Genomic DNA, 26,623 nt, shown 5'->3' on the forward strand with positions numbered 1-26,623 from the left:
CCTTTGTCCCACGGCATATTATTATTTCTAAATAATTTTTGCGTTGATATTAATCCATTTATTTTTCATATACCGAATATAACTTCTTTCGTCCCACAGCCTTCGTAAGAGTTTTATTTGTGAACCTTGGTGTTTTTATTTAGCCACGACTGTGCAAGTTTAATATGAATAATTTAAGTTGAATATTTATTTAGCTATTTTTACGTAATTTATCTATTTTGATTACTGATGCTCTTTTTCAGGCGTTCGTATAACCCCTATAGAGGGAAAAATAATTACAGACTCAACGTTAAATGGAAAGACAGCGCACGCGCCCACGTCCGCCCTCTCTAGCATACGCTTTATTTGGAGAGAGAGAGAGAGAGAGAGAGAGAGAGAGAGAGAGAGAGAGAGAGAGAGAGAGAGAGAGAGAGAGAGAGGTTGGTCGGTGAAGATCAGTTGAGTCTTAGCACGGAGCTCTTCAGTCAATGACAGCGCTTACATCCTCCTCTTGAAGGTGACGCATAAGGGATTACCGGAGCGGTTCTTCGGCGTTTCACGTCGCCGTGTTTATCGGGGTGTTGTTTATGTCGCTGTGTTCATCGGGGTGTTGATTTCTCTCTGTGTCTCGATGCAGATGCTTGTGCTGGTCGGTGTGTGCGCGCTGCTGATCGCCGGAGCTTCTGCCCGCAACGACAACGGCAATTTTTTGGACGACAAATGGTTGACCGGGAGATGGGACAAATTCAGAGATGTGAGTGCTGCTCTCCTTCATAACAGTCGCTCGTTCCCTTAATACAGAGAGCGGTCTACCTAGACAGCGTTTTGGGGCATCGAAAGCGCGCTTGAATTGATGCTGACTAGGTAGGCAGCTCACTCGGCTTTTGTAATTCGGGTCTGTGTGTGTTGTTTGAGAGCGGGTGTCATGTATTTTTACGCCAAGACGCCGAATGTTTAGTAAGAAGCGGCACGCGATTTCGTTTGGTCTGTATAAAGCCTTTCTTAAATCTCTATTTAGAGTTCCGTTTTGTATTAATTCAGTATTTTACGGAGGACGGTCACCAATCAATTAGACCCAGTGCGTCACTTCTGCGCCGATAAGTGGGCTTTGAACGGCTATTTTAACCATCCCCGAGCTAATACACTAAGACGAGGTCTGAACTATATTAGCTTTGTGTCTGTCAGCCTGAGCACTAGGTTCGTTACATACAAAGACCAGAAATGAAAAATTTACAGACAATAACAAGTATTTCTTTCACCTGCGGATGTTGCGATGCTTGACGCGTGCGTGCGTGCGTGCGCGTGCGTGCGTGCATGTCTTAGTGCAGTGATTTTCAACCTTGCTACACTTACCCTAAGACGTGTTTCTAGTGCCCAGTGCTATCTGCTTTGTTGAAGCAAATAGCTACACGACAGAAAATTATTTATTGACTCATTTTAAAATTAATATGCAGCACATGGGCTGGTAGAACAATGATTGAGAGTGTAATGTTGAATTTATACAACCACCAATAAAGTAGAAGATATTGAGCAAAATTATGGGGGGGGGGGAAGAGGCAAGTTATGTTCGTGTGTTTCTTATTTATAAGCAAAATAGTTCCAAAAATAAGCAAAAGCATCAAGCATTTGCAAAAGCTAGTTTGGAATAATTTAGATAAATGAGATAATAGATCATTTTTCGCTCTCCATTTAAAGCGTTCTGTAATCAACCAGTTCCTGCTTTCCGCACGAACCTTGCTTTATTTAAAAAATAATAGATAAAAAGGAAAAAAAAGCTTTTAAAAAGCTACTTCGCCAATTAATTTTAAAGATCGGACCTAAACGTGTATGATTTAGGAGGAGCTCATTTCTGGTTTTGTGTTATTGAAGATGTAACGCTCTGCGTTACACCAAAATACTCAAAAATAAGATGCATAGAGCAATATATGCTGCACACAGTAGCTGGCAAACCAAAAGTGACGAGCCGTGATAGCTTGTCTGAAAGCACATCAACATCAAAACAACAATCAAGATGTGTCGAGTTACATAACAAGGTTCTTTATAAACATGATGTTAATTGACAGTGAACACTCAGTGTAATGATATCATCTGGACCAGAGGATTTCCATTTCCTCCTGTGTGCCTATTTGCGGTAATGTTGTTTATGTAAGGGATGTAGTTAAGACAGTCACATGGGTGGCGTAGGCCTCAAACGCAGGGCATGACAAATTACCGCTTCACTACCTGATTATTCTGTCTCTCTCCCCATCTCTTTTACTGTATACACACTCTCATTTTAGCCGATTAATCAAGAGTGCTATACAGGAACGCTTTTATAGAGTCAAGAAACAATTTCAATGACACTGAGGTTTATTTAAGTATCAAGAAAGTCATGAAGCACTGACATTTTAATACCTGAGATTCGTAATAACCTCATAATACCATACTTTTCGATTCCATTGCTTTCATTCGGGCGCCATGTTCTTGTCAACTGCTGGCTTTTTGTTCAACAAACTTTAAATTAGAGACTTGGATTTGTATTTGCTTTCATTTTATATTTTCTTTCCAAAAGACAACAACATTTTGCAAAGCAAAGATATTACTTGATATTATTATGTGCACTGGCCTCAACAATTATAAAAAATGCCTTATGACAATCAACAAACATTAGAAAAAAAGCTTTAGCATTGCCATAAAACAAATAACTAGTCAAAGGTTAGCTTACCTAAAACTGTTTTCTGCACAAAGAAACATACACAGGTTCACTGTAAATAATTACTGTAGTTATGCAACTGCTTGCCAGTAACTTACTGTATTTATTATTATCAAACAGTTGGTTCAAATATAAATGAACATTAAACATAAATAACTCTTTATATTTGCAGAATAAATCTGTTAAAAACAGCCTCATGCGAAGTATTCTGAGAAGTATTCCCAAAAATGCTTTGCATGAGGCTGATGTTTTATACATTTTTTTCCTGTAAAGATAAAAACTTGTTCTTGTTTAATGTTCATTTATCTTTGAACAAACTGTTGCCAGTAAATAAATAAACCTACATTAAGTTACTGGCAACCGGCTGCTAGTAATACTGGGATTTCTACAGAAAACGTGTTTGACAAAAGCAAATTTTGACTTGGGTGAACTATCCCGAACGAGAAAGAACAAACATTACAACAATAATTTTGTAACAATAACCATATGATAATTTTATTATCCAATGCATTTTGGCAAATCACAAATCCTTAATAAATCAGCAGCATTGCTCATAGTAAACTGTTTGGGCAACTCTGTTAGGTAATTTTGTGTTTTAGAAGTTGAAGTGATTCACAGTTCTTTAATGCTGGATAAAACATAATTCCCTTTTTATTTTACGGTGCATTGCACACATGAAAACTCTCTCTCGGCCGTCTCCCCGTGCTTCTTTTCTTCCAGCTCCGCAGCTAAAGGCACATCAAAGATTACTTTCCATGTGACACTTCAGGCCATCAGCAAAGAGAAAGTGATTTATGCAGATTAGTTGTTCAGCAAACGCGGCTCAACAAGATTTTTTCCTGTAATCAACTGGCCCTTACAGCAAAGCAATTACCGAAAGACTCTGAGCCCTAAAATCACAGACCCCCCAATCATATTTAAGTTCTGAGACACTGCACATGTAGGGGAAGCACAGGCTGTCAAGCTTTTGTTTGGCCAAGTGTGTGTATGCGTGTGGCTTTGTGAGATTGACAGGCTGAAAATGGCCATCAGTGATCCCCCTGCAGTGTCAAACATCTTCAGTGTCTCTCACACACATACACACACTCTTGATTTCACTGTCAGCTGTGCTATAGTGGCATTTTTAACGCTCTATCAACTTCAGGCTAATGTCGCCAGAGGAGGTAGGAAAAGAGTACGGAGAATTTTCTATGACTTTGTGAGAGGCTTGAATGAGAAACACAGCCGATCTACGAGCATGCGTTTGACTTTGGTGTAAAGGACATGTCTGGAAAGGATCCTAGTGACAGGAAGGACTTTATCTCGCAAAAAGGAATAGCTGCAGTGCTTTTGCAGTACTAAAAAAGACTTGTAGGTAGGATTCAGTTTCAAAATTCTGAATGTAATATTTATTTACTCTTAAGTTTTGCAGTCTGATTCATATATGGTCGTGTTCATTTACACGTATTCCAGTTACATATATTACATATACAATTGTCATTTTGGCCTTGATGACATATGTTTGTAAGACATAAATAAACATGTTTTGAAGGATGTCAAACATAGGTAAACTTACTGTACACATGGCACTGCACATGTATGGCAGGTATTTTTAATAAAAAAACAATCAGAGATTTATATTTTTACATGCTTATTTTTCCTTATTGCTAGGATTATTGCAAGTTTATACATACCAATTCAATCAAATCCAAATTTTATTTAGTTTGAGCTCAGTCGGATGTTTCAAAGGTATTTTTATGAAGGCTAATTACTAATGGATTATTATAGCATTTAATATAGCTGATAAAATCTCAAAATAAAAGCCAGAGTTAATTAATAACACTGCCATTCAACCAAGATTTGGATTAAGAGTTAGCTTTGATAAAATGTTACATATTCATTATGTTACATATTGTAATATGCACCTTTTCTGTGTGAAACGCAAAAAGAAAATCTTCGAAGTAGCTTTCTATACAAAAACATTAAAACATTTCATAGCGTTTCATAGCAACGCCTGTCAAGCACTAAATGTTCCAAAAATTCTTGCGTTCCACTGGAAAAACAACAGCAAATGAGAGAAGTACAGCCTAACTTGAAATTATTTAAAGTAGTAAATTATTATTACTGTATTGCAATTATCTAATAATATAAATTAAAACTTAAAACGCGTACACTAAGGTCAAAGTGTAAAATGCAATCATAATTCTTTCCTCCTTCAACTGTTATGTTATTCTTATTGAAATGTCTAGAATCACAAAATAATCCAATGGGAGCTGGGTGTATTAAATTTATATATATATTATGTTAATATGTTTTATATATATATATATATATATATATATATATATATATATATATATATTAAATTTATATATATATATGTGTGTGTGTGTATTTATTTATTCATTTTTTCACTATTAGATCTTCCCTACAAAGACATTACCAATAATATTGATACGCTACAATACCACATATGAAAATGTTACTTCCAAATTTTATACTGAGGGTTAAATGTACATTTTTACTTTTTGTGATCCATTGGGTTGCGTTTCTTACTCTGAATTTACATTAACTGAAGATAACTAATTCATACTCTGTACTCTGTATCTTCCCTTTTCTCTTTCATCCTTACAGCTTTGTCTCTGTGTCTATCGCTCTATTCTCTCATTCACCCTCTTTTCTTTGTCCTCTTAATGGAATGGAGGTTGGCAGTCTGCTCCAGGCCTTGAGCTAATGGAGAGAGAGAGAGGAGAAATTTTGCCATGTTTATGAAAATAGCCTTTAGGACAGGCCACATGGACACAAAAACACAGGCAGACTTGTGTATGAGTGCTATTAATGTACACTCATTTTCCCCCACCAAAATTGAATGCAGCTGATACCAATGATGAAGCTATTTGAAGCTAACTTTTTATTTTAGACCAATGCAATTTTATGGTGGAAACACAATCTGCTTCAAGTGGTGGTGGTTACTCCTAGGCAGCTGGAGTTTTGTGATGTTGATTGCAGATATGCTGATATACATTATTTCGTAGTATGATAGTAGGTAGTTTAAAAGATCTAGAAGTGCTGTGGTGCTTCATAAATTCAAGGCACCCTGATAATTCTGGATACTAGAAGTGTCAAATATTAAATAACTGAATATTGTTCTGGTTTAAAACTCTTAAAATAAGTGAATTTATAAAATTGTCCGTTTGTGATTATGCAGAAAGCAATTTCTCAGTTGTTTCTGAAACATAAAATATTTTAGAGCTTGAAATTGAAAATAGGAAAATCTATACTTGTTATAGAAAGTATAAGTTAAATTTTTCACACTTTTAAAATGTCCACATTTCCATTTTTTCAGTTTTTTTAATTCTTAATTTTTTTAAGCAAATTAAAATAATATATATGATGTCAATTTTTTTTCTCTGTTTCAGCTATTTTCATAATTAAATGTACAGTATATTTACTAATATGAATGCCATATTCTGACCCCATCTTCAAATCAACTGTTCTAGTAGCTTCAGTGCCATAGCATTTTTTGTTATCTTGTGGTTTAACTGATTGCTTTTTAAAAGAACAGCTTGACTGTAGTCTAAATAGCAGTCTAAATAGAAGATGACTAAACTTTGAAGCTTCAGTTTCAAATTAGAGTCTACTGAGCACTGATCATAGTCTGCAGTCCCAATGGGAGTAACCTCATCAAATTGCTTCTCATTTGCATAAAGCATTGCCAAGAGTGGCTGTCACTCATTTTGCAGGAAATTGTCAACTGTCTTTAAAAATGAATGACTTTGTCTCTGTAAGTCGCTGTGTAAGCTTGAACGCTTTAGCTTTTATTGCTGGTTGCATTACGTAGCATCTGGTGCTAGAGTGGCATGGACTAATTTGGTTCTGATTCTATGTACTTTCTGCTGTATCTGTAAGATTGCATGTTCCGGTTCGTGTTGCCCTTGTGAATGCATATGTGGTTAAAGACTGGACAGAGAGAGAGAGAGAGAGAGAGAGAAAGAGAGAGAAAGAGTCATAAAGAATGAATGATGTCAGAAGGGTGAGACGCTTCCGGCACTTTCTGCATGAGAGAACAGCCGCCTTGCTGTCATACTGGCCGCTCTCTCTCTCTCACACACACACACACACACACACACACACACACACACACACACTGACCTGTTCCTCAATATGCTAAATGTGCATGGTGATAATAAGAATGGGATTTTTCCGTCCACACTATCCACTGTGTCAATGGTTTAATGTTGTACTTCTCTTAGTATTAGCATTAACAGATTAATGTTGCTGTTTCTTTATTGGTTATTCATTCAACATATGCTTGAAATCCTTCTAATAATACCCAAGAAAATCCCTCTGTATACTGAGAAATGCCCTTAAAGTGATTACGGTGGAAATAATCATGATTTATAGTGCTCAGACTATGCTAATCTGTTTGTGTGTGTGTGTGTGTGTGTGTGTGTGTGTGAAGCACGGGAACTGTAGTGATAGAGAGTATATTTCAATGAAACAAAATGATCCGTATTGCACACTTTAATTATTTACTATAGATTTAGATGCATTACTGTACAATATAATCTGATCCCTGAGTTTATTAAGTTTGTTTTTTTGACGAGGAAGGATCAGACAAAAAGACGCTGAGCTATAGGTAAAGACACAGGAAGTCAATACGTTGAGAAGGGAGAGTTACTTCAAAGGGTTACTCCACCCCAAAATGAAAATGTTGTCATTAATTAAATACCCCCATGTCATTCCAAACCTGTCAAAGGTTTGTTCGTCTTTGGAACACAATTTAAGACATTTTGGATGAAAACCGGGATGCTTTTGACCGTCCCATTGACTCCCACATAATAAACACTGTCAAGGTCTAGACACATATAAAAGACATTGTCAGAAGTAGTCCATCTGCCATCAGTGGTTCACTCTGAATGTTATAAAGCAGCCTGTCCAGAATACTTTTTGTATGCACAGAAAATAAAAATAACACCTTTATTCAAAAATTTGTCTCATCCGTGTCTCTCCACATAACTGCAGCATAAATTTATTTCTATTGATTTGTATTTCATTAAATATTTGTAGTTAAGTTGCAGTTTAAGATATTACCTAAATGTATTATTGAATAACACGCTACATTTAAAATGCAAAGTTAAGCCATATGCTTTTACTTTGACTTTTTTTTATTAAACTATACTATTAAAATAAATGTTATTGAAAAACTACATTTAAATCTACATTATTACAAATAATTATTACACTAATATTTCTAAATGAGTGTTTAGAAAGCAATGCTCTCTTTAACTAGACATAAGTTAGCCTTATTACATTAATTGTATATATGCAAGCACAGTTTTAGAAATGTACTTTTAAGATTTTAGGTCCACTACAAGTGCATCTCTTTTTCACAATGCTTACTACGAAAACATAATACTCATAACAGAATGAAATTCAAATGAAAGTGCTATAAATCTGTAATGACATCTGTAATCTGATTCTTGCTTAAGTTAAATGGTTAGCAGCTAAGAAATAGAAATTTGAGGGAACCTCTGGTGAGAAGTCAGAGCCATCATCTTTAATGGCACTCATAATGTTTTGGGCCTCTTCTCCTGGTCTGCTCTTCATAGTGTCTAGACTTTGTAAACCCACTCCAGTGATTTTAGAGCAGATGTTTACTATGGTTTGGAGGCTGTTCCTGTTCGTGATTGTGTGATATGTGAAGCAGCAGACAATGGAGGAGCACAGATTACTCTCAATATAAGAGCTGTGGAGAGGTTCGATGGCTTAATGGAGCATGCAGCATACGCATGCACACACACATTTACCAGAAGAGAATGAGACCCTTACCTATAAAGCCAGGAAAAAAGCTAAACACGCAAGACATGTAAACAGTTCAATGCTGTTAAATGAACTAGCCTATTACCAATAGGCTACAATAACACAATCAATCAAATCAATAATTAAAATGAATAATTGATTAATTGTAGACAGCTTGTTTTCACATTTAACCTTTTTTAAAACTACAGTTTTTGTTATTTATTTCTGATTATTGCATGTCTCAAAATAAAGAGGTACTTTTAATATTTTCCATGACTAGACCAAGCGTCACTTTACCTTCTGGTGAATGTACATGTTCAAAGCCCCAGCAACAAGCAAGATAGCAGATGACCCATCCGCTCACTCTGAAAGCCATGCCATCACGTGGCTTTCGTAAAAAGGATGCTTGCAGCACAATGGAAACTATTCTGCTTCTATCCTGCTCCCTCCGTGTAGGTCTTAGATGACTGTATACAGAGACGTATAGCAAGACAGAAAAACAAATGCAGAAAATCAAGAGAGATCTAGGTGTAGATTGGATGGCAGCTGTGTTTAGCTGCTGAAAAGGAGCCACAAACAGGAGAAAAAGAACAATGACAGTGTTTACACGCAGCGAGGCTGAGAAAGATAAAGTTCTTTGTGAGCGGGAAAGAATGGAAGGGATATTATGAATGACCAATGGAGACGCTGTAATGGATTTCATGTGCTGTTGTTTATCCCTAAATGCATTTGCATGCATGCCACACACTCAGAGGAAGGAGAGAGAGAAATGAAAGTGATCAAAATGTGTAACTGCAAGAGGACCCGACTGTTCCCATATCTTATCCATATCTCGGTGTGTGTGTGTGTGCGCGTGTGTATCACCATATGGTGCTATCAATCTATGATGGACCTTTGATGAAAACTGACATATTAACTGTCTTAGTTAATTAAGCATAAAAACAATAGCAGACCAATTATTGAATTTGACAGGTAACAAATAGCACAGTATAAATAGGCACAAACGCTATATATAATGCATGTCATTATTATCTCTTTGTTTATGGCATATATTGTTGTGGTCCATTTTGTGTTGTACTGTTGAAGTGATGTGTGTTTAATGTTCTGTCTAATGTTTATTTGTTTTCTCCACAATGCTTCCTCTACAATCAGGAGGTGGAGGTTTGTATGATCGTGCATTTGTTTTTTCATTGAAACAGAGTCTTTATAATCTTCCTGTTTGTTAGACAGGAAATTCTTCCAAGTTTACGTTATGTGTTCGTGATACTGCTGTAGTTGCATGATAATATTATAATGCACTGAGTGTAATTGATCGTAAGCATAACTACAAGAAAGCAGCGTAAAAACGCATAGTTCAAACCATTGATTACTTTATGTACTGAGAAAAATGTTCTGCTCATAAACGTTTATTTTCTGTTTTAGGAACCAGGAACATGGAGCCCTGGAAAACCATTTGATCAAGGTAGGGCTGTTAGACAAGGACAGGAATGTGCTTGCATTTTTCATATGTTCAAAGAAATCTTTAGTTAAAGTGTGTCATATTTTGTTTTTTAGTAAAATTCTTTCTCCTGACCAGCCAGACTCAGCAACAACTGCTTAACCAATGGCGTGAGTTTGAGGCAGGACTGTTGGTTTGTTTAACCAGTTGCGGATCAGCGGAGTGTTCTTTAGTATTTTTTTCTATTAACGGTTTAGAGTCATTTATATATTTATAAAATATATATATATTTATATATAAGTTTTTGTTCTTAAAACGCTCTCGCATGTGCAACTTTTTTAACATCACTGATGCACAAGATGCCCTTGCTAGTCTGAAAGCCTCACGCAAAATCTTGAGCGTTTCTAAGCAGCTATAGTAGTAACAGTCCTCTGTATTTGTGTGTGTGCACCCAGCAGGCACACAACACTGTAAAATTTTGGTTGCAACAAAATGCAATGTCAGTTCAGTGTTTGACGATTCAACATTTGATATCAATGTTCATTTGAAGTCCAGTACCGACATCAGCTGACATTGATATTTGTTGTTTTTAGGTTCTGTAGCCTAACCAGAATCCAGCATTAAGTCAACGTCACATATGCATCAAATACTGATGGCAACCTCATTTTCATTCTCAGCCAATATGCAACATCTGCCCGATGTCACGTCCTACGTCAATCTAATGTTTTATTCATGTGCAGGCACAGTCATGCTATGCAAATAATTCTGTGAAAATTTGTGGACTCCTTTAGCAGTAAAAATCGTTGTTGGGGGAAATGTTTGCATAATAAGATTACTTCTTTTAAAGTAAATAGTACTGCATTACTTTTTCATTTATAAGGAAATATATGGGTTACTTTATTCCCCATGTCTTGACTGACAGCTCTCATGCCATGTTGAGAGAAATCGGGAGTAGTGCAGAGTCATCGTGTGAGCATGATGTTACTGTAGTTCTAGATTAAATATAAACCTGTATTTACTCATTTTACCTGTGCAAAAACAGATGAATAAAAATGAAGCTCAGAATATTATACAAACCTGCAATAAATATGTTAAAGGCCCCATATTAATGTCCTAAACAATATATATTTGCAGTATAAGTACCAAAAAACATCTCAAAATATTTTTACAGCTCTTCTTTCAGGTGCTCTGCCGTAAACAGGTTGACTTTGGCCTGTTTAATTAATATTCGTGATTGGCCTGTTGTTTTCTGAGCGATGCACAACCAGGCCAATCAAATGTAACAACGTCACAGCTCTGGCTGGAGGCAAAACAAAGGGATGACTGGAGGCGGCCTATTCAAAACAGCACAGATTCGGCTACATAAGGAGCTTAAAATATCATCTTTGTTGTGATGTTGGGTGCCAGAATCGGCATAATACAGCCTCAAATTAGAAATATGATCACATACCTGATGCTACTGCCAGACAAAAAAAACAGACGACAGCTGTGGTTAAACACGTTAAAACGAGCGGACTGGACAGAAATGATCGTCAAAAATGAGTGTGCACACTTCTTATCAGGAATGGTTCAATAAAGTATCGTCTTTTGTTGTTATGGGCGTGTCTATGACCTCAAAAAATCCAGGAAATTTTAGATTTGACAATATGGGACCTTTAAATAATACAAATATAATTTATTGAATCCCATTTTATTAACCAGTGTCTGTGCTATCGAGCTGCGATGATCCAATTCACCTACAGTAAGCAAAAATGACACATTTGTGTTTTATTTTTGATATTGCTGAATTGTTTTCTCTGCCATAATATTCTTTCGCAATTAGTTTGAGCTGCGCACTCTACTATACAGACATAGATTTACATTTCCTTCAGTCTGAGGTGTATTCATCTCACTTTTGTTATGAAAAAGTTTTACATTTGCAAAAGAGGAACGTTTCATACGAACAGGTAAGCCCTGCCAAGATTTAAAAAGTAATTCAAAGTAACATAACATATAACGTTTCCATAAAAAGTAACTAAGTAACATTATTTTTTTTAAAAGAGTAACACAAAATTGTAATCCATTACTTTTAAAAGTAACATACATAAAATCCTTATTGCAAGATCCTTATTTCACAAAGCACAGACGGCCGCTCCAATATGATAAATACATAGACGTACAGTTATAGAAATGTAATCAACATCCTGAAATGTCAGTCAATCAGTCATAACAAAGGATTGCGATACCGTATACTTGACGTACAGGATTTGTGCTTAAAGGCAGTGAGAACATAATAAGCCAACATTAGCAACTTTCCCAAGGATTAGATGGGAAAGGAACATGCAAATTCTATTTGTAACAGAAGTAGCAGAGGATTTGCCTTCCTGATAAAATGTTTTTATATTATAGCCTATTCATTTTATTGAGGTCATTGGAAATAGAAAGATCAGAATCTCTGCTCCTTTGAGCCATAGCATCTTGTCGGTTATCAGTGTTGAGTGGATGTTAATCAGGCATATATGAGAACTCAGCTGTTGTGCTAATTCACAGTCACATGCTGGGGCCTAATACCCGTATCATCACGCTACATCCGTCAGAGAAAATGAGAAAACTGCTTTTTAAGACTCTCTATTACATCAAGCTCTCAGTATGCAGTAAATCTTACGAGATTATGCATATTCGAAAGTCATTAGAAGCCCGTTGAATATTCATCACGAGTTTGATATTTATGCAAATTGCTATTGATAGAGCATTGAGTGAGTCAAAAAGAGCAAGTGGAGCAGTTTAAAATGGATTCTGATCAAACTCAAAGATGATGATGCACAAATCAATCACAAATTTTGTCACACACACACACACACACGGACAATGGACTCAGAGGGTGCTGAGGAGATTGGGATTGGATAAGCCCTAAAGCCTGTGCAGGATTTGACTAAGGCTCTTACCATGTGAGGTCAGAGAGCATTCAAAGTGTGGCTGTGTGTGTGTGTGTTTGTACTGTGACAAGGGGAAGGTAAAGGATGAGTCTGTTATATTGTCTTTCTTCCTCTGTGCATGTGCATGTGCGTGAGCCTCTTAGGACTATAAAAGCACTTAATGACATTAGGACTGTTATTCGTTCCTTCTCTGTCTTCTGTATTCTTCCTTCTCGCTTACTTTTCGTCACAGCATTAGCTACTGCCCCATTTCAGGCTGAAACAAAAATAGAATCCTTATTTACGCAGACACAATCGGTAATACATATAATCACACAATTTATGAAGACATTGTAAAAGTAATCCATATGAAGTGATCGGTTTAGCACTAATCAGTGCACAGTGAGAATATGGTAGCAGAGCACATCAAATACGGTAAACAGAAGCCCAGCCATACTTGCTTAAAACAGTAGAGTAAAACTTCTTCATTTTTGTGAAAGATGAAATGTGTTTGGATCACACGCGAGAACAAAACTCACTGGTTTTTGTGCCATAAGCGAGAATGTTTGCATTTCTGTTTACCATATTTCATGTGCTTTATACGTGTTGATAAGTGTTTATATGTGAAAAAAATTGAGAAATTGATATTTTCAAAAGACTTAATCCTTTATGACATATTTATGAACATTTTAAGTGTCAGTTGTAGATGTTAAAGGACTTTAGGGACAGAAATCTTTCTGATTTCATTAAAAAATTCGCATTCTGAAGATGAAAAAAGGTCTTATGGGTTTGGAACATGAGATTATTGAAGTAATTGATGTATAATTTTGGGGCAAATTAACCCAGTTGTCAAGAGGGTCAGACAGTAGGCGAGAAGCGCAGCAGTGTGACATGGCATGACATGTCTTTAAAATCAAACATTATTTTCTAGGAGTGTACGTACATCCAGAGACTGTCTGCGGCGTTTAGCTATGACTCAGGCCTTCCATCGCACTGTGCCACATAGTTTTCCATTAAGTTACATAATATTTATCCCAAATGATTATTAATGTATATAACTTCATCCCAGGCTGGAAGATCAGGTATTGTGCAGTTTTCCAGCAAAATGTTTGTCTTTCTGTAGCTTAAAAAATAATTGAGAGCTATAATAATATACAGATTTTTTTTTTTTTCTTTTTAAACGGAAAGCTGAAACTGATCGATGCCGTTTTGTTCATTCTTGTCACGGAATGCTCCCACAAAAGATCCATTTGCAGTTTAATTTTCAGAGTCCAAAAAACACAATCCACCCGAGCGAAAACAGCAAACAAAGATAGCAACACAGGATCAGAACGCAACTAAAGACAAAATGAACAAGGTGATAGTGTGAGGCTAATGAATCGATGATAAACAGCTGACAGTAATGAACCAACAATGAGTAACCGATAATGAATATAATGAGGGTTATAGTCCAGAATACACAAATAATGACTTAAAGAAAGCACGCTTTGGTGGCTAAGCTGGGCACTTCAAAAAATCTTAAAGAAATAGTTCGCCCAAAAATTAAAAACGCCCCGATAATTTCTGGGTGTATATACCTTTCTTCTTTTAAACGAACACAGTCAGAATTTCTTTTACAAATTTATCCAGGCTCTTCTAAGCTTGGTAAAGCTGGTTGATAGTGGCCATTATTTTAAAGCTTCATAAATCGTATATAAATATGTCATAAAACTATAAACCTATACACCTCCAGAGGGCCGGGACACACCAAGCCGCTGGTTTGCTGTTGGCTCTCGTCGAGCTGATGATGCTAGTCAGGCTAGTTTGTTTGGTGTGTTGCATGTTGAATTGGAGTCTGGACCGTCGGGAAAGTAAGAACTCTGATTGGATGCCTACTTTGGTGAATGAGTCAGTGTCAAGTGACAGTGAGGAAAACGTGAAAGTAAATGAAGGCGGCACAAACAGAACATTGTTCTAATGTTACAAGATCTTACCAATGCATTCCAATAGGTGAATATTATCATAACAATGTGAGCCGCTTAAAATGAAGAAAGCTATCAGCTCTACTGATATTCAAAATGGTAAGCAAGCACCGCTTTGTTTACATTTCATATATCTGCGTTTATCTTGTTTATCTTTAGTTCCGGTTTCTCCGTTTAAATGATGCATATTTGAAAGTTGTATACAGCTAGGATGGCTCGGATAGCTATTATAGATTTTGCCTCAGTCACAAAACCCAGTTAAGTTCCAGTAAATCTGGTGCTAAAACAATACAGACTTACAGGATCTTACTGCAAGACAGACTGCAGAAAACAACGCTATCAGTGTCTACAGTTCATTCTTGTTGAGTTCCCACAATGTAAACTAAATCTAACAGCATTCACATATTCAATATTTGCTTCGTGTGTATCAGTTTTGTATACATAGGTCACACAAGTTTATTTTTGTATGTGTTTCAGCTCTGGACCCTGCCAAAGATCCGTGCCTCAAGATAAAATGTGGCCGCCATAAAGTGTGTGTGGCTGAAGATTACCAAACACCCACCTGTGTTAGTCAACGTAGAATGAGGTAAACTTCCTCCACTCTATCTGACTCAGACTTTCTGCTCTTTACTTAAACATTAGTAAAAACAGCATACAGGTGTGGCTAAACATGCCGTTTTGAATCTGCGCATGACATCTTGAGTTACAAACATTTTGGAGACAGCTATGTCTCGGTTGTGCATCGTGGGTGAGTGATCTAGAACACTTCACAAAACACACAGGAATGGTTGAAAGCAAAACACAGAGTGGAAAGCAGCGTGTCCAGAACTAATTTCTATCGAATACCAACTCTGAAGACAGCAGTTTGAGTAAAACATTGAATGCCAGTAGGGTTTTGGAACTCCACAATGGCTGTGCTACCAAATATTAAATTAACAGCTGGTCCGGTTTTCTGTTTGTAATAATTCTGTATTTTCTCCAAGCCAAGTCACTTGCAAACTGAACAAATACACGTGTGGATACCAATTAGATGTTATATTTAGATGTTTATCAGAAGAAATGTGCTTATATTAATTGATTTTGCTATGGAGTGTGTAAATGGCTAAACATTTTCAAAAGTTATGGACTTGCTGTAGCATTTTTGGAGTTTCTGTTAACATTGATTTAACATGGTACAATTTCCAGCACATGGCAAGAAGGGTTTGAGAGCAAACAAGGGCTGTTCTATGTTCTTACCCAGTCAACCTATACTGGAACTAACTGGGCATACTTTCCTGCCAAATCTGGGAAATTAGTTCTTCTGAGAGATAGAGAGAAAGAGTGTGTGTGTTTGTGACCGAAGTGAAAATAAGACACACGCTGACCTGAATTTTGCAAGCTACAGTTTTTAACGACGATGTTGTTAGGAAAGGGGGGGGTGATAGCATGATACAAATATATATATATTTTTAAATTTTTTAATGGCCTAATGAAACAAAGGGATTTTAGAGAGAACTATAGAAAAAGAAAAACATATTTAACAGAAATATAGGAGGAAAACAACATTACAGTCTTAACTGATTGTGTTATATAGGGTTGTCAACATGAGGGAATCAGATTATTATATGAATGTGTATAGTTAAACAATAAAATGAAATGTTTAAATCATCCTTTTAAAGAAAGAAACCGTTTTATATGATGTCAAAAGTGATATTAGAGCATTGGTTCTAGAAAACCCTCTTATGAACCATTTTCAAATTGAAATCGTTTTAAAGGGTAAATCAACAATTATGATTTTTGTCCTAAATGTTAAACTAAATCTTTAAGTTCCTTTTTTTCACCGATGTTGTTACCTCTCTTGTGAGAAGCCTAGTTTTTAGGCTGTTAAACTATGTGGCTGATAAAACCATCAGAGTAGGGCTAAACACATTAGTGCTTATGATAAGGTCTGTGCAAACTGTGTGTGTGTGTGGCAGAGAGAGAGAGAGAGAGAGAGAGAAGGCTATGTTAATACATTTAGACTGTTAAAACCAGTTCAGAACCTGTGACAGGAAAAGGACTGATAAAAATTGTCTGCACTTCTGCAGATCAGCGTTGTTTGGTTCTTTGTGTTCAAAGGGCTATTTTACTTTGTGTGTGCAGTTTTAAGGACATGAATATGAACTCTCCACTGCTGAAATGCAAAAGATGTCCAGTTGTGCACCCTTCACCTGTTTGTGGAACAGACGGACACACTTACTCCACCAAGGTAACACACACGCTGCCTGTGCGTTTCTATATGTGCATACTGTCTGAATTGCTTTTCATAAAGCTGTGTCACAGAGGTATTCAACCAAGAGATTAATCCTCAATCGACAATGTACTTTACTTTTCTAATCTCAGCTTTGTGTGTTGTAGTGTAAACTAGAATATCAAGCTTGCATCTCTGGGAAGCAGATTTCTGTGAAGTGTCCAGGACAGTGTCCCTGCCCTTCAGGAAATCCAGCAGAGAAGAGAGGTACACACATTTTTTTTTGATACAGTTGACCCATAAGGACGTGCACTCAAACACTGCCTTTGTTTTGAAAGCAATATGTGCACTGCATACTACGTGTACTGTATGGTGCAGTAAACGCTAAACATGCATTATGCATTATAAATGTGATAAACATATGGGGCAAAAGACAAATAAGGGTGTTTTTAAAATTCTACTTCAAAAAAAGAAAAATACCTGATATTAATGTTGATTTAAAACCATTTGTGGTCAATAATTTTTAATTAAACATCTCTAAAAATGTCAGGTGACTTAACCATCAAGTGAAAAGAAATAACATTTTAAGTAAAAACAATAGATGATAACGAATATCTCATGTCATTACTTGATGAACCAACGAATGATTCTATATCTGAAAGCGATCTTTCATCTCTGTAGCTGTGAGGGGATATGTACCCTTTAGGGTGGGTACTTGGCATGTTTTCATCTGCAGCAAGAACAGCAAAGAGATTTCAATACACCAAACTAGTCTTATTTTGTGTAGAATCTCAAAGCTACCGAATCCCTTAGGAACCTATTAAATGTTTGCTGTTCCAGATTGGTTGTGTCAGAGCGTGTATGCGCGTACGTGTGAGAAAGACAGCACAGTAATGTTTGTTTTCATCATTATCCCTATGAACATAAGTCCTGTCTTCAACTGCTTGGCTTCAGGTCTATAGAGGAAATTCACTCACATTCACCAACAAAAGATTGACAGTGACATGTTGGAGCTGAAAGCAACAAAAAAACAAACTTAAGATCATGGAACTGAAGTCACAATAGATTTTTGAAGGGATCTGAAGCATGAATATTGTTTTTCCAGTTGCCAAATGTCAGCAAGATTAAAGTTTTTTTTACATAGACACAATCGTTCAAAAGTTTGAGGTCAGTACTCCTTTTATTAGTCTTAAAGTTAACCTTTTATTCAAAGTTTTCCACTTTTGTCAGATTGCTAGACCAGACTTGGATGAAATCAGTAAGCCACTAAAGCTGTGTGTTACAGTGATTTTACCATGGTTAAAATACTTTGTGCCATTTATCAGAGCACTCTAACTTGCTGTAAAGTCACTGTAACAAATTGCTTCAATCTTGTTCATCTTGTATTTGCCATGAAGAAACATCAAATCGTATTGACTGTTTTCCCAGACTTAATTATCTAGAGCTAATTAAAGAACATCTATGCATTTACATCTACGCATTTACACATCCAATTATTATACTGCATATGCAACACCAACCGATTTTCCAAAAAAAAAACAAATCCAAGATTTTAGAGAAAAAACAGCCCGATGTGTGTCTCTGCTGAAATATTTCATCACTGCACATAAGAATTGAAAAAGAACAAACCCAACATTAGAACACATAAAAAAAAAACCCTCTCAGCTGTTTCTAAATCCAAAGCCCGACCCTTCCTTCCTTCCAGTACGCCATCTTATCAACAATCAGCACACATGTATGCATTCTCTACAAGAATTCAATCAGTTACGCTCATTAATTAACTCGATTTCTTACTAGATATACACAGATATACACAGACCGTTAAATCTAATGAACATATCAAAACAAAACGCATTGGATGCAGAATATACAATCAAGTAAACTGGAGATTATTTATACACTGAATAAGGAGAGATTTCTCCAGAAGGCACAGTTATTGCCGATGTTATCCGATATTATAGCCTGGAGCGTCACCGGGCAGGATGTACTGTCTACAGGACAATAATAGCAGGGATTGCTCTCTTCACCCTGAGGGTTAACTCGACTTAAGTACCTTCCTTAAAGACACAAAGGTGAGCTGTAAGGTGAACAGTCGCTCTCCACTTCATTAAAAACCAGCAATGAACCTGGATATTTTATTTATTCCTAAACACTAATCAAGCTTAGCTTTTATCTGTAAAGCTATGCGATACTTGAAAGTCAATAGAGCCTAACAATGATCGCACACTTTTTCAGCAGCCCTGAGAATTTTCCCCATTCATTTAAATAGATTAAATGCCTGGTATTCCTTAGGCATTTAAAAAAAGGGGGAAAAAAGACTCTTTACTAAAGAGTTCTAAGCCTCGAGTCAAATCAGAGAGCTCAAAGATGAATCACATTTCTTTTGATTCAAAGCTAAACAGCGTGCGAAACACACACACACACACACACACACATGCACAAAGGTACAAAACTGCATGTTCAAATTCTGCTCAAGTCATGATTTAAACAGGTCAGAAATGATGGTAAAATAAAATGGCCTCTTAAAATTTGGAAATGCTCGTGGCATTTTGGACATTATAAAAATGTTATTAAGCAAACAAGTACAGTGCAAGTATTATTTACACTCTAAAACACCTCTAAACTACGCTCTGTTTGGTCTGGCTTGTACTAACTTTTATTGGCAATCAATCAGTGAAGCTATAAAGGTGTGCTGGACCATGGGTCAAGTTAAATCTGACAGCTGCCAAAGGGCCAAAATCCCATTTTCAGGGTGCTGCGTGCTTTAACGGTGTATAATGTATAATTTGTAAAATCCAAATAATCTTACAATCCTTATTGGAAACGGCTTGAACGACTATGTTGTTTTCACACAGGCGATCAGGACATTCTTCCGCTGCTTGTCAGCAGAAAGGTGTCTCTACCATCCTAAGTTATTAAATGCGTGACATTCATTGCCTATCGTTAGTAAAGTCTTGAACTGTTTCACAAGTGCCTAAGCATTAATGGTTTACGGTTCATTGAGCAAGCATGAAAAACTAGCAAATCTGGTGCAGTCTGTGAGGATGAGATGCACTTAAATCAGCTGCTGGCGACGGATGCTCACTGTCACTTTGATTTTGACTCTTTGTTCAGGCCCTCATTATTTCATATTTGCTAAATTTGCTAGAAATAAAAGCAGAATGAGAGGACATTTATTTGTATTATTTGTTTATATTTAGCCCGTCTTTTACTTGCCTCCATGCATCCTAAGTGTATGTGACTTTCTTCTTTCAGACAAAAATAAATGAATAAAAGTCACAAAATCACTCGGCTGTGAAATCAAATCCTATTTATTGTCTTCTTCTCAATAAATGTTGTATTTAATGAACAGTATACAGGTCACCGATCTTCTGTAATAACAAAATACACTGTGAATTAATACAAGTAGTGTAAAATACGGCAGTGGGTGGTCAGTGCATAGCTTCTTTTGCAAAATTAACAGGAAGTATTCTAATCTTCCACAGGAAATTCTTCAACTAAACATTTTTTGAAAACACACTGATTAGTGACCGCTACAGGAACACAAAGCTCACAGCCCTTAAACATTATTCCTAAAAAAACAAAAACAGATTGGTCTTTAGATAAAAAGAGTGAGAGTTTTACTTTGGTAACTGTACTGCTTTGTCAGGTGGTTTTATTTATCTGCTGGATGTTCTGTGTTTCTCTGTGTAGAATGTGGTAATGCAGAGATGGTTGAAGTGGTCAGCAGGTTACGAGAGTGGATCACAGTTCTTCATGAGAGCGGCAATCCCAGCAAGAAATACAAGTTCCAGAAGCCAGAAAAGAGTGAGCACGCACACACACACACACACACACGTCTGAACGGTTACCAATTAATGCTAACTTAATAACCATGATAATGAAATCAATGTCAAATGAAAGATCTTTCTGCGACCTCTCTGTTCGTCTGCGCAGAGGTCGACATGAGTAAAGTGCCCCTCTGTAAGGACTCTCTGGGCTGGATGTTCTCCAGACTGGACACAAACTTTGACCTTCAGCTCGACCAATCAGAGCTGTCCAGCCTGAACTCTGAGAAGAGCGATGTGTGCACTAAAGCCTTCCTCCGGTCATGTGACCCAGACAGGGACAGGCTCGTTTCCAGCCAGGAGTGGTGTTCTTGCTTTCAGAGATATCAAGGTAAAAATCAGCCCAATTCAGACTCGTTTCTCAGCTCGAGATCTATAAAAATTAACCTGCATTGCTCTTCAATGATAAAATTCATGCGTTCGGGTGAAGGTTAATTCACGATGGAGGTTTGAGTTTGTGATTCTCACGTGGTCAGTTACATTGCTTCATATTTAATAATAGCAAAAGCTTTCTGTGTTACATTTCCACGTCTTTTTTATTAAATTACCAGAAACAAGATAATACAGACACAAATAGTTGTTTATATACACATATACATACACACATATACATACATATATATACACATATATATATATATATATATATATATATATATATATATATATATATATATATATATATATATATATATATATATATATATATATATATATATATATATATATATATATATATATATATATATATATATATATATATATATATATATATATATATATATATATATATATATATATATATATATATATATATATATATATATATATATATATATATATATATATATATATATATATATATATATATATATATATATATATATATATATATATATATATATATGCATATATATATATATATATATATATATATATATATATATATATATATATATATAAATATATATATTTATATATATATATATATATGTGACTTTATAAAATATATGCTATATTAAAGTACAGTCCGTTGTACAAGTTCATCTGAGAAATTAGGACATCATGAGAGAACATCATTAACTGTTACAACAGAAAGGCATTCTAGAAATTATGCAGCATTGTGGGATAATCTAGTTCTGAGATATTTATATACTAAATGACATAATGCCTGCAGTTAAAACGTGTCTACCAAAGGAATAATGGTTGAGGTATCTGAAATCAATGTGTTTCAGAGGCTCCCTGCCAGTCAGAGATCACCATCATCCACAAACAGCAAGCTGGGAAGAAATTACTGGGTAAGTTCATTCTCTTGTGTGTTTTGTGTGTCTGGAACACTTTGTCAATGAGAAAATGACTTGTTTGTAATGGAAGATCATGTTTATTGGAGTGATCCTTGTCCCAGTTCCAAAATCAGCCGGCAGCCAACATAAATCTAAGTAAATCCATCTTAATCTAAGAGCAAATCTTTTAAATATACACTTAGCACTTGTTCAAATGTTTAGGGTCAGTAAGATTTTTTTTAACGATGCATCAAGGATGCCTCAAACTTGTGACTATAAAAAATAATAATACATTTTTTTTAACATTTATTTCAATTTTAAATGAATGCTCTTTTTTGCAAACTTCATATACTTGGAAAAAAAAAATTAACATTTTCACGAACATACTGATTTCTAAAGATTCATACAGTAGAACACTGAAAACTGGAGTAATGGCTGCAGACAAGTTCTCTTTTTAGAAATAAATTTCTTTTTGAATCGTTTAATAGAAAATAGTTTTAAACTGTAAAACATATTTAACTGCTCCTCTTTCCTCTATTTTAATTAAATTAATACAGCCTTGGTAGACGCAAGTTCTATTTATATGCAGGAATCTATTGCGTATTTTTATTATCTATATGAGCTAATAAATGCATCAATCTTTACATTGCTAATTTAAATATTATAATTGTTTAATGTGTGGCCTGTTCATTTCTTATCCAAATAAATAGCAATATACTCATTTTATTAAAAATCGAGTTATTTGCCTACAGCATATTCTAATATGCTTAAAACATTCATTTTAAGGAAAGATCCAAATAGAACCAAATAGAGATGGTAATAAATAAATCAGACTTGACGGCTGGAGATACTAGTGCAGAAGAAAATATGGACAAGTGTATACATGATAGTGGAGACATACATAGAAATAACAGTAGAGATGGAATAGAACGTTCACTACACACAGAAGTAAACATCATCGTTTACACCTGACTAGGCCACACAAACTAATATACTTTACTGACATACAAAATGCAGTAACCTTGCAAAAAAAAAAAAAAAAAAAAAATTAAATCTGTTATGTTACTCAAACCATCTTAATACTTTATGAGCCTAAGCTATAAACACCAGACTTGCAATGTTACCAGTATTTTTATAAAGAAGGCTCTAGCATTTAATAACCATCTCAATGTCATCACAACCTAAACACAGTTACAGTACAAGCACGGTGTCAAACAGAGGGAAGCCAACATTAATTCTATTAAAGCTAGAAATCACTCAGAGTTTCTTTCCCTCTCTCTGAAGGTCGCGTGTTTAATTTGAGCAGGGGAATGAGATGAGGGGAAATTGGACATGAAAAGAAGGATATTTTTAACTGCTGTTTCTCCCCTGAGTAGAACGCACAGTGACGGCTCGATGGCTTCCGGCGCTGAATTATAAAAAGACAAAAAAAAGAGAGAAAGATGGAAAAAATAAAAAAAAGCATAAAAGCTTGACTATGGTGATTCTGTAGAAAAAAAAAAAAATCTGTGAAGTTGAAATGCAATGAATGCGTGTGAGAAGCGCGGAGAGAGATAGAGCAAGTTCTGGGAGGTGACAGTTATGTTCTTTGACGTTGAATATATCATCTCCCTATCTGTGTGAGCGTGGCTGTGAGACACACTCGGTGACTGTGTATAATCTTGCCTGTGATGTAATGTTTCCTGACATTAGGACTGATGCTAATGTGTGTGTGTGTGTGTGTGTGTGTGTGTGTGTGTAGGCCCGTACATCCCCTCCTGTGATGAGGATGGCTTTTATAGGCCTCACCAGTGTCACGGCAGCAGTGGTCAGTGCTGGTGTGTGGACCGCTATGGAAATGAGATCGCCGGCTCTCATACCCACGGCCCCGCTGACTGTGGTAAGAGGGGGTGCATTACGTCACAAAAAAAGAAAACATGCAATGCTTTTAATATGTACAGCGTAGCGATTCGATGACTTCCCATGCGATAACCGATCATTTTTAATTCCGCGTTTTAATCCTTCCATTTGGAACGGCTGATTCAATTAGTAAAGTTTATATTCCAGCAAAAAAAAGATCCCATTTAAAAACAAAACGGTATAAGATCGGGAATTTATCTGGAATGTCTTGAATAAGTAGTGTAGGTATTTTGACCATCAGACTATACAGCAAGAGTTTGTGAAAACGCTTCAGTTAATTATTGTGTGCTGTAGAGTTGTGCCACATCTCACTGTTTTTAACATCACACCATTTTTTAAGTGGTGTTCACGGAGTGAGATAAAATAAAACCGTGAGATGTCACACAACGGCCAAGAAGATGAAATGGAAAAAAAAATGTGTCTTGTGTGAAGGTGTCATTTTAACAAAAAGAGCCCAAAAAAACTATTTACAATACACCGTGTATGAGAACTTGTTTTGATACATCAGTCTGGAGTCGTGTGTGCTATTCCATAAAAGTTCAAAAGAAAATATGAAACCAAATATACTGTAACAAATGACTGGTTAAATTGTTATTAAATCATTTAACATTAGTACTACACTACCGTTCAAAAGTTTGGAGTTAGTATGTTTTTGTAAAGTCCCTTATGCTTACCATCCAATAATCAGTCAAATATGTAATATCTAATATTTGTAGCAATAGTCAAAATTATATTTTTCTTTTATGCCAAAAATAATTTGAATATTAAGAAAAGTTTAGTAAATATATATGGTTAGTAATATGCATTGCAAGGACTTCATTCAGACAAGTTTAAAGGCGATTTTCTCAATATATTATTATATTATTTTTTTTAGATATATTATAGATTATCTTGGCCAAATATTGTTCCTTCCTAACAAGCTATACCTCAATGGAAAGCTTATTTATTCAGCTTTAAGATGACGTATACATTTTCAAAAAATTGACCCAGAATGGTCCAGGGTCACATATCCTGATTTGGTGCTCAATCAAAAATTTCATTATCATCAATGTTGAAAACATTTATGTTTCTTAATATTTTTGTGGAAACAGGATTATACATGTGCTACTTTATATATTTTATAGATTATATATGTGTTTTTCAAAACTCTTTGATGAATGAAATGTGCAAAATTACAAAAAAATGTAAAACTTTAAACTTTTTAAAAAGAAAAACAGCAAAAATGCACGTGAAATGCATTGATTTTAACAGCAGCTGTTTTACCTTTCAGCCGCGGAGTCTTCCGGAGATTTCGGCAGCGGCGACTCTCTGCTCTCAGACGACGAAGATGGCGATGTTGTAAATGATGAAGAGGAGATGGGAGATGACGATGACGAATATGAACAAATCGACGACGAGTACGGTTACCTGTCGTAATCCATTTTCCGCCGTCTTTTTTTTTATTATTATTTTAAAACATTTAAAAACAAGGAACCAAATAAATAGACTTTGATTTGGTCTTAAAGCACGTTTCTAGGTGATCTCGGCAGAGTGCAGTACTAACATTACTAAAGGGTTCATCTACCCCCGTGCCGCATAACATTTGTACAAAATTAATATCAGTACTCAACCGCATTTCATTTTTTATTACTTTTCTTATATTCATCCAAAGCGAATATGTGTATTTTGACAGACCTAGAAGTTCAGGAATTCATAAGCGGGTTTGATGAGAGATTATTGAGGGTTAAATGTTTGCACTTCTAAACATGCACATGATTTCATGAACTCTTTGCACCTGACGGGATGGGATTTTTCAATCGTGCCATGGGAAATCAACATCCATATTCACCTCTCATAAGTCACACACCTACATTGATTTTTGATTTCGTCAGCAGAATGAATACTTCAAATTACAGATAAACTAGTAAAAATGTATCAGTGTTTTGATATGTAAAGGTGGACATTCTAGCAAACTTGTTCGAAAATGCAAAGACCCGGCCTGGAGTGACCACACAATAAAATAGATGTGACTGCAGTGGATGTTAGGAGAGGACAGAGTCATGCTATTTACAGAGGCTTAAACACACACACACACACACACACACGCACACACTTATCTTGTAAACACTTTGGCAGTCCTTGGGCATGAGGTGCCTTTGACGCAACATGGAGGAACGGCGAAAAAGAGGTCTGGGGATTAAGAGAAAAGATATTTAGTGTTAGAATGTAGAACTTGACTGCCATATGAATCTCAAAAAAAAAAAGAGAGAGAGTTTTTTTGCGTCACGTTCTCTGTTGTTTTGGTCTATAGGAGAAAGTGAAAATGATTAGTTAGTTTGCATATGTTACTGTAGACGACAAATCATACGATAGATGCTGCTGCTGTCACTTATTCTCCTCGTCCCTCTCAGTGCTTTTTGCATTTTCTGTCAGATTTGTTTTCATGATGTGCATATGAAAATATAAATTTCCTTCTATGGGCATTGTGGTGTTTTCTGAAAAAAAAAAAAGAAAAAGAAATAAAAAAGTTATTTGGTCGAATGAGTTTATGATAATCCGAGGTTAAAGGAACCACCTTTATCAGTGTTGTCCAGCTGTTGTCATAGAGATAACACATTTTGGTTTGTTTGTTTTTTACAGTATACATATAATTTGCTCAAATAAAGTTACACAGACCAAAA

The 26,623-nt window shown here is 35.8% G+C and overlaps 1 protein-coding gene across 7 annotated transcripts; it reads left to right on the forward strand.

Moving 5' to 3' along the window:
* The first annotated feature begins 354 nt into the window (after positions 1–354).
* spock3 (SPARC (osteonectin), cwcv and kazal like domains proteoglycan 3) lies at positions 355–26,623 on the forward strand. Of its 7 annotated transcripts, XM_043236192.1 has the most exons (13): positions 355–496; positions 617–733; positions 9,605–9,613; positions 9,875–9,914; positions 10,007–10,060; positions 15,223–15,331; positions 16,867–16,972; positions 17,122–17,221; positions 20,648–20,761; positions 20,891–21,112; positions 22,017–22,079; positions 23,806–23,943; positions 25,234–26,623. In XM_043236192.1, the coding sequence occupies exons 2-13, from the start codon at positions 617–619 to the stop codon at positions 25,377–25,379; spliced, it is 1,218 nt and encodes a 405-aa protein (XP_043092127.1). In that variant the 5' UTR covers positions 355–496; the 3' UTR covers positions 25,380–26,623. The 7 variants fall into 7 exon arrangements, with proteins under 7 accessions (XP_043092127.1, XP_043092141.1, XP_043092167.1 ...); XM_043236206.1 differs by lacking the exon at positions 9,605–9,613; XM_043236185.1 differs by lacking the exon at positions 355–496 and having other exon boundaries at positions 511–733.

Source organism: Puntigrus tetrazona, chromosome 1, assembly GCF_018831695.1.
Source record: "Puntigrus tetrazona isolate hp1 chromosome 1, ASM1883169v1, whole genome shotgun sequence".
NCBI lineage: Eukaryota > Metazoa > Chordata > Actinopteri > Cypriniformes > Cyprinidae > Puntigrus > Puntigrus tetrazona.